Here is a 14,200-nt window from a genome sequence, read left to right as displayed (position 1 = left end):
AGGCTTGGTCCTGGGTCCTCTGTTCTATCTACAACAATCATTCCAGGTGATCTCTTCATGCATGGATGATTCCAAAAGTTCTATCTCCAGTTACAACCTCTCCCACTGGCTCCAGACTCACAAATACAATAACCCATGACTTACTTGACAGCTCCGCTTGGATGTCTAAGATGCACCTCATGCTTAATATGTCTGAAATAGAACTCCAGATTCTGCCCTGCCCTTAAACCTCTCTTGCCCTCTGTTCTGTCTTCTCTAGCTCAATCAATACCCCCATCATCTATCAGCTGCTCAAGGAGAAATCAGAGCGACCCCTGATTCCTCTTTCTTGCCCCCTGTGCAATTTCACAGCAGAGCCTGTCCACTCTGCCCCGCAGTCCACCAGTCCACCTCTCTCTGTCACCTCTTTTTCATTCCTCTGCCACCACCCAATTTCCTGCCATCGTGACCTCTTGCCTAGATTTCTGCATCTGCCTCCTTACAGAATACCTGGCTTCCTCTCTTTCCTCCAATCCACTCTGCAATTCAGCAGCTGGAGGGAGCCTTTAAAAATGTGAATCACATCATATCACTCTCCAGTTTAGCTTCTAAGGCCCCTAAGAGCAAAATTCAGACTCCCTACAGGGGCCTCACGGACTGTCCATCATCTCCAGGCCATACTGGCATCCCTTCTGCTCCTTCGACACACAAAGCCTTTGTCCTGTCTCCCGCTTTTCACTCTTGCCCTTCCCTCAGCTCTTTCTGGGCCTAGATCCTTCTCATCCTTCAGGTGTCAGCTCAAAGTCTTCCCCCCCAGGGGCCCTCCCTGACCGCTCTGTCTGGAACAGTCTCCAGGGAGCACCTTGCTCAGAGGGTTCTGAAATCATCTTGTCCAGCTGTGTGGTCATGCGTTCAGGGTCTGTCTCCCTCCTCTAGAATGGATGCCCCTCTTGTGAAGGCGGGGGGTGGGGGTGGCACTTGGCCTACATCCCCAGCTCCCAGCATGACACTTGCTGTGTACGAGGCACATAACTGCCTGTTGGGTGATGAAAAGGACGAGGAGGCTGATCTCAAAGGGTCCTTCCAGCAAGCAGGGAAGACTGGAATTTCTATGCACCTGCACTATGTGTTTGGAGTGGGGCCGGGTGGGGACGTGGACAGTGTAGGGGAGTCATTTCCTCCTCCAGCCACCCTTGGCACCACTGCTCCTCCACCTCCCCACCTGTGCTCCTTTGTCCAGACAGTGTCCCCCACTAGAACCCTGTCTCCCCTCTCTGTGACTGCCAAACAGCTCCTCATCCCTCAGGGCCCAGCTTGGACCTCACTTTCTCTAGGGGACCTTCTAGGACCCTTCCTAGGCTGGTTTAGGGCCCCTGCTTTGTAGTCGCCAAGCCCCTGCCCTCTGCCATCTGGGCCCTGATCACACTGTGTGGTCGTCAGTTGTTTACTTGTGTGGCTCTCCATTGGCTTTCAGCTGCTGAGAGTGGTGTCTGTCTTGTTTACTCCTGTATCTCAGTAGCAAAGGGCTAATGAGCAGCTGCAGAGTAGACTTGGGAAGAATGCTGGATGAGGGTTCAAGGAAGGAGGGATCCTTGGCCTGACCCCTCATTGCTGGTCACTGGGATGGAAAGTGTTGCGGGTGAAGGTCTCCTGGACGCTGAACTTCTAGGCTGCCCCTTCTCATTCCAGGCCCTTGGGGACTTTCAGAAAGTTCTTGGACCCTCAAGGAGCTGCCATCCTGGTAGTGCTGCAGCTACCTGCCTGCCCCAATACTGCACCAGGCTGTAGTCTCCCTTCCACATTGTGGCCACGCTCTATACACTATTTTGCCCCATTGCCCTTGGCAATGTACACCCTTGCCTGCCAGCCCCCTTGCTTGCTGCTCCACATGGACTTGCTGGCCATGGCATGTGGCTATTCCCCCTGTGCCAGGGAGATGCTGTGTCTCCTTCCCATCTGCCCTTTCTCAGTACTCATGGCAGGGAAACACTGCCAGTTTCCAGAACCGCAGTGATTCAGCCTGTGGGTCACTAATATCACTCCCACCCTGGTGAGTCATGTGGCGGTTGTCTTGGCATCTGGAGTCGCAGGACAAACAACACCCTCCCCTGTCCTCCTTTCCGCCCCTTGCTTGCACCCTGGACCTTGCCATGAGTCAGGCGGGCATTCCCCAGGGAGATTCCGGCCTCTGCCCCATGCCCTGGTGACTGAAGGCAACTCACCCATGCAATGGCCATTTTCCTGCTGGGAGAATCCTTGGCCGCACTGCAAGGTGGGCAGAAGCAGAGACACGAGTGAATTGAGAAGGTCCCATCCCAGGTTCCCTCCTAGTCACAGCCACAGAGCAGCTGTCACCCTAACCACAGTGTGAGGCCTGCTCTGAGTTCTGAGCCTGGGGGGGAGCCCCCTCCCTTGTAAGACCCTTCCTTTGCACTGAGAACAGAAGCCTGGGGGGAAGGCCATGAATGGATACGGTTCAGACTCTTGCTCATTTCCCTGTGCAGGGGATCCACGTGTCTGAGCTGGGACACCTAACAGAACCTGTCCCTCCTGTAGCATCGCCCTGAGACTGAGGCTGGGTCTGTCAGGGCAAAATGAGGGCTGGGAGATGCTTTTTGAGGTGTCTGCTCACTGCCCACATTCACTTCTCCAAGAACATCCCCCTCACACGGGTGGGTGCCTGCAGCCATGCTTGTGTCCCACCTCTCTGGCCAGGGCTGATGGGTGGACATCCTAGCAGGAGGGAAGACTCAAGGTTTTACAGCAAGAACTTGAACAAATTGACTCAGAGACTTAAGAATTGGGAGCTGGCCCTGCCAGGCTGTGGAGGCTCTACCATGCCCATATGGGGGTCTCAGAGACAGCAGCCTGGGGTGGGGCAGGGGACGAAAAACGTAACACACATGACACAAAATGTCAATCGACCATACTGATGGATGAGGTGGGTGGATGAGGATTGTTGGGGAAGAGGGGCCCCTCTCCTCCCAAAGCCAGTGCACTGACAAAGGTCCTTGAGCTCCTAGGGCTGAGGCCATCAAGCTGCCAGTTTCTACTCATCCTGAGCTTCCCTGAGTTTTGTGAGTGATCCTCTTTATAAACCTCCTTCATTTGTGTGAGTTTCAGTGGGTTCCTGTTACTCGCCACCAAGTGAACCCCATCAGAGTTGGAAAGACACTGCCGAGATGGGTCCAGAGCTGCTCCTCAAAGAGCCTCCAGAAGCCCTGCTGCAGGCTCTGAGCCCCACCCTAGGGCAACAGGAGGTCTTGTCAGAGACTCGGAAAGAACCAGGAGGGCAGCAGGAGACCTGGGGTCATTTTTTAACTTTGCTCACAACTGGCTGTGCAGCCTTGGTGGGCCTTGGTGGATTTCCTCTCTTAACCTTGGTTTTCTTCCTCTGTAAAATGGGTGCAAAAATGCCTGCCCTGCCAATATACCAGGGATTCTTTGAGGAGCAGAAGAGATGTGGGTGTGATAGTGTTGTGCAAACTACAAATGGAGGGATCAGCATGAAGCCTTCGCTTTGCCAAGAAGATTTCCATCACTCTAGAGGCTGAGTTTGCAGATTCCTGGGAACCCAGCTTCAGCCCATGGGGTTGTGGGTGGTGCCTGCTTTTCTGGCTATGAGGCCCAGATGCCTTTGCCCACCTCCAGTGGAGCTGGGTCCTGAAGTGTGTCCTCATCCCGGGGGTAGAGGATCTCCAGCACCGAGTTCATCTCGCTGCTGGCCACGTTCCGGCTCACCATCTTGCCATCTGGCCACGTCACCTCCACACTGCTGGCTTCATCCTTCCCTGAGGGATGGAAGGAGAGAGCATCAGCCGCAGAGGAGAGCAGGAGGCTCTCAGCGGAAGCATCAGCATCAACGAATTCATCCATTGAATAAAAGCATGAATTGAGCACTGTTCTAAGAGCTAGGGAAATGGCGAACAAGACAGATTTGAGGTCCCTCCTCTCTGGAGCAATGCTGTCCAACAGACTTGTCTGTCTGCAAGGACAGAAATGTTCTGCATCTGTGCTGTCCAGTACAGTAGCCACTGGTCACATGTGGCTGTTGAGCACTTGAAGTGGGACTCATATGACTGAAGAGGTGAATTTTCAATTTTATTTAACTCTAATTAATTTAAATTTAATAGCCACACACGGCTGGTGGCTGCCATGTTGGATAGTGCAGCTCTGAAACTCACGTTCTAGCAGACAGGCCAAGCATCAGGAGGCTGTACTGGAGGATACAGTAAAGCCTGTAATAAGCAGGTTGTCTTTGGAGTCTGGGGTTCAAATCATGGCTCTACCCCTTACCTGGTATGTTGGAAAGAGCATGGTGGGAAGTGGGTGGGAGACCTGGGGACAAATCCCAGCTTTGCAGCTAACTGGCTTTGTTATCCCAGGAATGCTTCTTGTATTTCTATTTATTGAGCTCTGCTAAGAGCCAGGCTCTCTCTTGTCACTGGGGATGCCCCTGTTCTCATGGAGTTCCCACTCCAACTGGGGAGACAAGCAAACAGATGAACAAATACATCATGCCAGATATTGACAAAAGTAGGGCAAGTAGATAAGGAGGAGCTGGGGGTTGCCAGGGCCTTGCCTAGTCAGGTGGTCTGGGACAGCCTCTTAGGGAGGGGGCATTTGCACTGAGCTCTACATAATAACTTGGAAAAAGAGCTGGGCATGGTGGCTCATGCCTGGAATCCCAGCTACTCAGGAGGATGAGGCAGAAGGATTGCCTGAGCCCAGGACTTCAAGGCCAGCCTGGGCAACACAGTGAGACCCTGTTTCTGAAAAAAACAAAAAACAAAAACAAACAAACAAAAAACAACTTAGAAAAGATGGAGCGATAAAGAGCTGGCAGGTGGAGGACAGGGGAGAAAGACCATTCTACAAATCTAAGATGCTTACAGAAGATGATGGGAAGCTCAGAGATATTCACAGTGAATCCATTTGCACACACCCCTAAAGCAACGTGCCACATCATTGGTGGAAAGCAGGCTGAAAAGATTTGTCAGATGTTTAGGCACTGTCAAACAGGCCCCACCTCCCCGCGTAAGGAAACAGGCCCATCACTGTGGCAAGGTCAGGCTAATGGTGATGGATTGGGGTGGGGAGGAGGCGGGGGCTGGGCCTTACCTTCCCGGAGAGGCTGCTCTCAGGTCAGCCCCTGGGAAGGAGAGCTGTGCCCAGCACAGACAGGGGGAGAGCACAGCCCACTGTATCACCCATCAGGGCTGAGCAGATATGGGGACACGGGGTCCTGCAGGGGGCCTTGAAATCAATACACTCCCCCAAACACCATTCCCAGGCTAAATAATATATCACCCACATATATGCACTATTATTTTTCCTAATATATGTAGATATTGTTAGAAAACAAATTAAACTTAAAATTGCTGTTGAATGTATATTCGTGTTTGGTCATTACTATCCACCAATGAATTTTACAATGATAGCTACTATGGGGTGGACGGTAGTTGGCAAAATATCTTGATGTATAAAAGGGGTTCCCATATTTTAGAAAAGGGGGTTTGGAGGCCACACGCAGACTTGGAGGAGAATCTCTGTGTAGACTTCCTGTAGAGACCACTGTGGGGCATGGAGGAAGAGAGCCGGGTGCTGGGGGGACGATCCATGATGAGGGAGGTTCCAGAGGGAGTTACGCCTTGCGAGCCACACCCCCCAGCTTCTAGATCCTTCCCATGTTTGGTCTCCTTTTGCTCTCTAACCCTGGCCTCCAGGGGAGTATCACTGGAACATCCCAGCCTTGCTGCTGCCATGCTGTGAGCCTATGAGGGCCGGGACCACAGCTACACTCTGAAGAGTCCATGGGGAAGCAGCCCCTGCCCTCATGGGCACAGCAGGCAGCAGCAACGGAGAGGCTCGGAGACAGAAGCTCATCCTCACACACAGTTCCTCTCCCACACAGCTCAGTTTCTCTTCCTACAGGGAAATCCTCTCTTTCCAGGCCCGACCTTACTGTTGTGGGTTTTGCTTTATCAAGCAAGAAATTATTTCTCATCAATCCCTCAATCTACAAGAATTCCTTCTGCAGAAGGGGGGTGAAAATGGGACTGGGGAGTGCCAACTACAGATTTTTCTTTTCTTTCTTTTTTTTTTTTTGAGATAGTATCTCAATCTGTCACCCAGGCTGGAGTGTGGTGGTGGGATCTCAGCTCACTGCAACCTCTCCCTCCCAGGTTTAAGCGATTCTTCTGCCTCAGCCTCCTGAGTAGTTGGGATTACAGGCATGTACCACCGCGCCTGGCTAATTTTTGTATTTTTAGTTTTGCCATGCTGGCCGGGCTGATTTCAAACTCCTGACTTCAAGTGATCCACCCACCTCAGCTTCTTAAAGTGTTGAGATTACAGGCGTGACCCACCACACCCAGCCAGATTTTTTTTTTTCTAATTTGAAATAGAATCTTGAGGTGCAAGAGATTTGGCATTTTCAGGGTGTACAGTTCCCAAACTAAGTGGCACATGTAAAAGGTAAATATTTGCCATTAAAAGGAGACAGAGAACAGCAAATGTTTCTTACCTAAGCCTGCAGAACAGCTATATGAATATGTTTTCCAGACTGACTGAAGGGCCACAAAGGACCCAAAAGAGTCGCGGAATATTCATAGAAAATCACAGATTTGCATGTGGTACTTGCAGCACTTAGTTTTTTTTGTTTTCTGTTTTTATTTTGAGATGGAGTTTTGCGCTTGTTGCCCAGGCTGAAGTGCAGTGGCGAGATCGCAGTTCACCGCAACCTCCACCTCCCAGGTTCAAGCAATTCTTCTGCCTCAAGCTTTCCTGAGTAGCTGGGATTACAGGCACCTGCCACCACACCCGGCTAATTTTGCATTTTCAATAGAGATGGGGGTTTCTCCATGTTGGTCAGGCTGGTCTCGAACTCCCGACTTCAGGTGATCCACCCCGCCTCGGCCTCCCAAAGTGCTAAGATTATAGGCGTGAACCACCACACCCAGTGGGACTTAGTTTTGAGTCCTGCTTCCGCAGCTTCCTCCAGACCCAGACGTGGTGCGGGGGGCCTGGGGCTATGAGATAAGCAGGCCTCAGAAAGCACAACCAGCAGGACTCCCTCCTCTGCCACTGTTTTTTGCTAACTTGGGCATCCTCTCTGGGCCTCAGCTTCTTCATCTGTAAGATGGGGGTGCTGGCCGATGGCCTTACCACTCCCAGGAAGCATAGCCTTTCCACCCTGGAGCAGGAGTCCTGGCCCACCGTTTACCATTCACCTCAGCATCCCTGGCACCATCGGCTCTTGGACATGGGGTCTCCCTACAGTTTCTAAAGGGCTTTCAGGTATTGGTAATAACAGTGAACACTGACAGCGTGCCCCAAGCTGTACCAAGTGCTTTATGATGCTAACTCATTGAAACTTCACATCTCCACGAGGAAGGTGCCAGTGTTATCATTTCTGCCTTAGAGATGAGAAGGTGGAGCCATGGACAGATGCAGTGAACCGCCCAGTTGCCCAGCAGAGGTCCTACAGATCCCAGAGCCAGTATCTACTGTGCCTCTGTTACACTGCCCACCCTATCCCACGCCCAGCAGCCACCATATACCAAGCTTTGTGCAGGTATTTGGGATTCAACAGATAATGAGACAGACCCAGGCCCCATTCTCATGATTCCCATGGGAGCAACGAATACAAGTGATTATATTATAAGCTGGGAAAGTGCCACAACAGCACTGCTACCATGTGGTGAGAGAGATGGGTCATTTCATTTGGGTATTGCAGGAGGAGTAAGAGTTTGTGAGGTGGAGAAGGGAAGGAAGGAGCATTCCAGGGAGAGGATACAGTGTGGGCAAAGGTACAGCGGCATGAAAGGGTAAGTTGTAGCTGAAGATCGGGAAGAAGTTCAGAGCGGGAAAGAGTGTCAGAATGTGTATCAGGTGGGAACGTGTATCAGAGGAGACCGGGGAGGGGCTTCAGAGGCTTCACACTTACGAGGTGGGTATTTATCCCCATTCTCCAGATATCGACATTGAGGCTTGACAAGGTGAAGTGACTTGCAGGTGTCTGAGCTAGGACTGGGAACCAGTCTCCTGTCCTTAGGTGCAGCTCATCCCTCTGCCCAGGCAATCTGCATAACATCTTAAGTCTTCCCGGGGCTGCACAGGCCGAGGGGGACTGGCTCCCAGACACTGCACACCAGCAGCCTTGAAGCCAGCCAGTTCTGCCAGGCCTGTGTATAGGGGAGGGTTGAGCAGAGGAGCGCCCCCCATTAACCAGCAGAGACATGAGGTCAGGAGCAGCAGTGAGTCACCTCTGGCAGCTTTTAAAGGACAGAGGCCAAGGAGGCAGAGAGAATTGCACTTTTCAGAAGAATTACAAACAAAACAGATGGTGGGAATACAGTTGGTAGAATATTTTTGCACTTTAATAAAGCAATTTTTATGTGGGCCACTGAATTTCCCTTCCCTAAATGAGCATCAGCCGGCGCGGAGAGGCAGCTCTGAGTCACCTGCAAGCAATTAGCTGAAAGGACGGTGGCATGTGTGGGTGGGGTGGGGCACGGGCAATGTGGGGCAGGGGAGGGGAAGGGGGGAGGGAGAATGGTGGGGGTGGCTGCCTGAGCCAGTGACTCCCAGTGGAGCTGGTGGAGGCAAATAGATGATTGGTGTTGTTTTTATTTTCCGGGTTTGGGAGTGAGCTGCCTCAGCCCACTGCCAGCTGGGAAGTGGAGGGTGGGCATGTGGGGCTTGGGGGTGGGTTCCGAGCAACCAGGTTGGTGGTGGGAGAGCCCTCGACAAGGGCTATAAGCAGAAATGCTTATTTTCAGCTGGAGGTCTGTCTGCACTGAGGAGCAGCAGGGACAGGCCAGGGTGGAGAGAGGCTGTGGAACTTGGTGTGGGGGTCCACTGAGCAAGGCAGGGTCCACTGAAAAGGGACCCCACTGCAAGATGTCACTATGAGAGCTCTGCACAACACAGTGGGCCCTCTGGGAACCCCGCATGCTGACACTCATTACCCGTGGACCGAGGTGGGGAGTACAGGTGAGGGCCTGCGTCCTCTGGGTGTGCTCCAGCGGGAGCAGACACGATGTGCATGGGGCAAGGCTGAGGCTGTCTGGGAGAGGCACACGTGTGCACACTCACATACATGCCCGTGTACCCACACATGCGCACCGCACCTTGCTGCAAAGTCATGGAGAGGGAGCGCGTGATTCATTGAGGCAGGAAGGGGGCAGGGGCCCTGAGGGCAGGCTAGCTGAAGCCTTGTGAGTGCTGGCAGGGGAGCTTCCCACTGGCCCCTCCCCTCTACTCCTCAGTCATGCGGGACCTCAAGGCAGGCCTTTCTCAGATTCATGTTGTAGACATCCCCACTTCTCACCCCACCTGCTCAGAATTGGAAACGATCTAACTGTCCTTCCAGAGGGGACTGGGTAAATAGATGATGAGCGTGAGTGCTGCCTCACAGTGAAATACTCCACAGCACTGAAAGGAAACAAGACATATGCACAGACTTGGCATGCTGTCCAGGATGCGTACACACACACACACACACACACACACACACACACTCTCACACACATTTATGTAAGACAGGCTTTCACTCTGTTACCCAAGCTGGAGTACAGTGTTGTGATCATAACTCACTACAGCCTCAAACTCCTGGCCTTGAGCGATCTTCCTGCCTCATCCTCCGAGTAGCTGGGACTATAGGCTTGCACCACCACACCAGGCTAATTTTTGTAGAGGGGGGGGGATCTCGCCATGTTGTCTAGGCTGGTCTTGAACTCCTGGCCTCAAGCAATCCTCCCTCCTTGGCCTCCCAAAGCACTGGGATTACAGGTATGAGCCGCTGCACCCAGCCTTGGACATAGGTTAAGAGGGGGAAAAAAAGCAAGTTACAGAAACAATTGGAAAATATCATTCTTTTGATTTTAAAAATTGCCAAGAAATATGTGTCTGTGTGTTCCTGTGTATATGACACGTAATAAAAGCATATCGCAAGCATGACCTGTCCAACCTGGACTGCTGTGTTGGAAAACTGCTCCTTGCCCCTTCCCCTCTGCACTCCCAATCCATTCCTCTGTTCTGCATTTTCTTTTTTTTTTCTTTTGAGACGGAGTTTTGCTCTTGTTGCCTAGGCTGGAGTGCGATGGCACAATCTTGGCTCACCGTAACCTCTGCCTCCTGGGTTCAAGTGATTCTCCTGCCTCAGCCTCCCTAGTAGCTGGGACTAGAGGCGTGCACCACCACGCCCAGCTAATTTTGTATTTTTAGTAGAGACGGGGTTTCTCCATGTTGGTCAGGCTGGTCTTGAACTCCTGACCTCAGGTGATCTGCCCGCCTTGGCCTCCCAAAGTGCTGGGATGACAGGCATGAGCCACTGCACCCGGCTGCTTTTTCTTTTTTCGTTGCCCATTATATCTTCTAACATTTTATATATTTACCAATTTACTATGTGTATTATGTATATAAGTTCCTTCTACTGGAATGTAGGATGGCTTGTGGCAAGGATCTTCAGTTTTGTGTTTGGCACACAGTACGTGCTCAGTAAATATGTAGTCACTAAATGAATCAAATGATATTGAGGGGAGGTGAAGGAAGAAACATTTACTTTTTCCTTAATATTCCAAACAGTGGTGAGATGATGAGTAATTTTTCTTCCTTTAAAAATAATTTTCTTATTTTCCTATAATCAATATGCATTGTTTTTACAATCAGAAAAAAAAGTTTTCCAAAACATTCCCATTCTTTGGACTGGACCTTCCCACTTCTGGGCCTTTGGCCAAGCCAGCCCAACCCCTGGAATGCTCTCCTTGGGCCCTCGTCCACCCCTTCTAAGCTCCTACTGTCCTTCTAGACCTAATTCCAGTCCCACTTCCTCTGGGAAGCTGCCTAGAACAAAACTGATTTCTCTTGCCTGCGTCCTCTCATGGCCACGGGGCCAGTATGGTGGTGGGTCCAGATCTGCCTCCCATGAGAGTCCTGGGCCCATCTGCCTTCTGCCCACTGCCAGCCTGGAGGGCAGGGGACATTTCTTATCTGCTTCTTTCCCCATGTCTCTGCCTCTCTTGGTCTTCCACAGGCCCATCTCTGTCTTTCTGTCTCCCCCGTTCTCTCTCCCCCAAGTCCTTCCCTCCATCTGGGCTTCTCCACTGGCGCCCTCGCTCCTGCTCCATTGCTGACTCCCCCATCAGTCAGGAAGGGCTGCACTGAGCTCCACTCATAAGAGACCCAGAGGGGCCTTGGAGCTGCAGGGATGGAACTGCCCCGCCTCTGGCTGTGTCCCTGGTGGCTGGGTTGGCCACCTGCTGAGGCGCCTCATGACCCAAGGGGGCTGCCCCTAGAGCAGCCTGCCTTCTAGTGCCGCTGGGAATGGACCCTGTCAACAGAGAGAGGAGTCTGCCGGGAGGCCACTTAGAGCAGTTTCAGCCAGAGTTCAGACCAAGAACAAATCCCAGGGCCTTGCAAAATAGCAAGGACTGGCACCAGGCGGAGCTCCCAATGAAGTGCAGTGTACATAACCCTGAGTGTGGGGAGTAGGTGCCCAGAAGAGGCTCTTGAGCCCCCTTATGCCCACCACATGACCTGGCTAAGGCTTTCCAGTTAAAAAAGCAATCTATTCTCCTGGCAGGGCAGATTCTGGCCAGAGAAGGGACCAAGTGAGGCCCCTAATACATCTCTTAAAATAGCAGAGGCAGACCGTGAGATGTGGGGAAGGAGAAGCTGAGTCCCCATTCTGCCCTTGCCATTGATTTGCAAGGTGAGCCTCAATGTCCTTATTGGCACAATGGAGTGGGGGAGTTGATATCCAACCAGAACCCTGGATAAGCAACCACCTACGATACCATGGCGGTCACCTTGGTGCTTGGCTGGCTGCACAAAGCAGCTACCAGAGGTGTTAAGTCACAGTCAGGAATTCAGACTGTGGCGTCAGGGAGGTGGGATCCAAATCCAGCTCTCCTTACTCTGTGGATGTGTGGTTTGGGGCAAGTTACTTGACCTCAGCCTCAGTTTTCTGACCTGTAAAATGTGGGTTATGATACCTGATTCTTCAAGTTGTGAAAATCAAATGAAGTGACTTAGGCAAATCACTCAACCCAGTGCCTGGCACATACTAATTGCTTGATAAGTGTCGGCTACTGCTACTTTGCAAGACAGGACTATGTATTTAAAAGGTGTCTTGTGCCTTTAGGGCCAGCTTAGCTCATAGCTGCCTTAGGAGTGATAAACACTCCAACCTCAGGCTGACTTATCCAGGGTGAAGTAGCCCAAGGAAACGATCATACAACCAGGCCCTGGGTCCCCTAAATATTTATTGCTTCTTTTTCAGACTACACATAAATATTATGTGTTCCCTATAAGAATTGGAGCACACACACACAACAAAACACATGGAAGGAAATAAAAACCACAGGCTCAAGGAAGCCTGGGTTTGAATCCCAGTGCTGCCATTTAAGTATCATGTGACCTTGGCAGGTTTCTTAATTGTTCTGATCTTCAGTTTTCCCATGTGTAACATGGAGATAATATTGCTCATCTCACAAGGTAGTCATGAGGATTAAATGAAGTAATAAGAGTGAAGTGCTTGGCACTGTGTCTGGAATAAGTGAGAGTTACTATATTAATCCAGCCACTCTGACAGAATCACTGTTCTCACTTTTTGCATTTCCTTTCAGTTTTTTTCCTGCACATATGATGTGTGTACAATATTAACATTTGTATTTACTAATTTGAGACCACAGTGCCTATTCTTTTTATATTAAAATGGTATCATCTCATGAGGTCTGAACACCTGGGGAAGGTGTCTGATTTTGAACCTAGGAATGTTTGACTCCAGCGCTTTCTGAACCATTGCATTTCAGTGAAGACACTCTGGGCTCCTCTACTCCTGCTGGTGTTTCTCAATGTTTTCTCCATCATTGTAATCCCCTTACCCTGCCAGAAGACTCTTTAGACTTTTTCCCCAATTCCCCCCATACATTTATTTTAAAATGTTGTATTTTAAAATAATTATAGATTCACAGGAAATTGCAAAGATAGTACAGAGAGCTCCTCTGCGCCCTTCACCCAGTTTCACCCAATGGTTGCAGGTTGCCTACCCAGGGATCTGCCATGGCATGAGGCACCACAAAGACCCCCTCGGGCTGCCCTTGATGATAGTCACACCCACTCCTCTTCCTTCCACCATCTCTAAGCCCTGCCAACCACCAATCTGTTTTCCGTCTTTATAATTTCGTCATTTTGAGAATGTTATGTAAACAAAAATCTACCATACGTGACTTTTGGAGATGAGCTTTTTCTCCCCTTTTCTCACTCACCATAGTGCCCTGGTGATCTGCCCAGATTTTGCACATATCAATAGTTTATTCTTCTCATAGTTGAGTAATATTCCATGGAAGGGCTGTATCACAGTTGCTTGAACTATCAACACCTAGGTTGTTTCTAGTTCTGGGCTATTAAGTATAAAGATACTATGAACAATTGTAAAGATGTTTGTGTGGATACAAGTTTTTATTAGTGTGAGATAAGTGGCTTGGGATATGATAGCTGGGTCATAGAGTAGCAGTTGTTTGCTTAGGTTTGTTTTGTTTTCTTTCTTTTTTTTTTTTTCTGAGATGGAGTCTCACTCTGTTGCCCAGGCTGGAGTGCAGTGGCGCGATCTCGGCTCACTGCAAGCTCCGCCTCCCGGGTTCACGCCATTCTCCTGCCTCAGCCTTCCACGTAGCTGGGACTACAGGCGCCTGCCACAACGCCTGGCTAATTTTTTTTGTATTTTTTAGTAGAGACGGGGTTTCACCGTGTTAGCCAGGATGGTCTTGATCTCCTGACCTCGTGATCTGCCCACCTCGGCTTCCCAAAGTGCTGGGATTACAGGCGCGAGCCACTGCCTGGCCTTGTTTTGTTTTCTTAAAATAAACTGCCAAACAATTTTCCAGTGTAGCTGTATCATTTTACATTTCCACCAGTGATGTAGGAGAGATCCAGTTTCTCTGATCTCTAGAAGCCACCCGTATCCTTGCCAGCACTTGGTATTGTCGCTATTTTAAATTTTTCTTCTAATAGATGTGTAGTGATAGTTCCATTAATGCCACAGATATACTGTATATCTGTTTATGTGCTATATGCATGTTGATGCTTTTTTTGTTTGAGACAGAGTCTCACTCGGAGTGCAGTGGTGCAATCACGGCTCACTGCAGCCTCTACCTCCCTGGGCTTAGGCGATCCTCCCACCTCAGTCTCCCAGGTAGCTGGGACTACAGGCATG

The 14,200-nt window shown here is 50.6% G+C and overlaps 1 protein-coding gene across 2 annotated transcripts in view; it reads right to left on the bottom strand.

Annotated features, from left to right (window-relative positions):
• Positions 1–14,200, bottom strand: part of CRTAC1 (cartilage acidic protein 1) — a 165,538-nt gene that overhangs the window by 15,588 nt on the left and 135,750 nt on the right. For both annotated transcript variants that reach the window (XM_055252946.2, XM_055252956.2), the window contains exons 12-13: positions 3,625–3,770; positions 2,202–2,244 (exon numbers count right to left, since the gene is read on the bottom strand). In XM_055252946.2, coding sequence (XP_055108921.2) covers positions 2,202–2,244; positions 3,625–3,770 — 189 coding nt within the window. The remainder of the gene's footprint in view (positions 1–2,201; positions 2,245–3,624; positions 3,771–14,200) is intronic.

The sequence above is a fragment of the Symphalangus syndactylus genome, chromosome 2 (assembly GCF_028878055.3).
Source record: "Symphalangus syndactylus isolate Jambi chromosome 2, NHGRI_mSymSyn1-v2.1_pri, whole genome shotgun sequence".
Lineage (NCBI taxonomy): Eukaryota > Metazoa > Chordata > Mammalia > Primates > Hylobatidae > Symphalangus > Symphalangus syndactylus.
The sequence above is the reverse complement of the archived record's forward strand: the minus strand, read 5'-3'. Positions and strand labels throughout refer to the sequence as shown.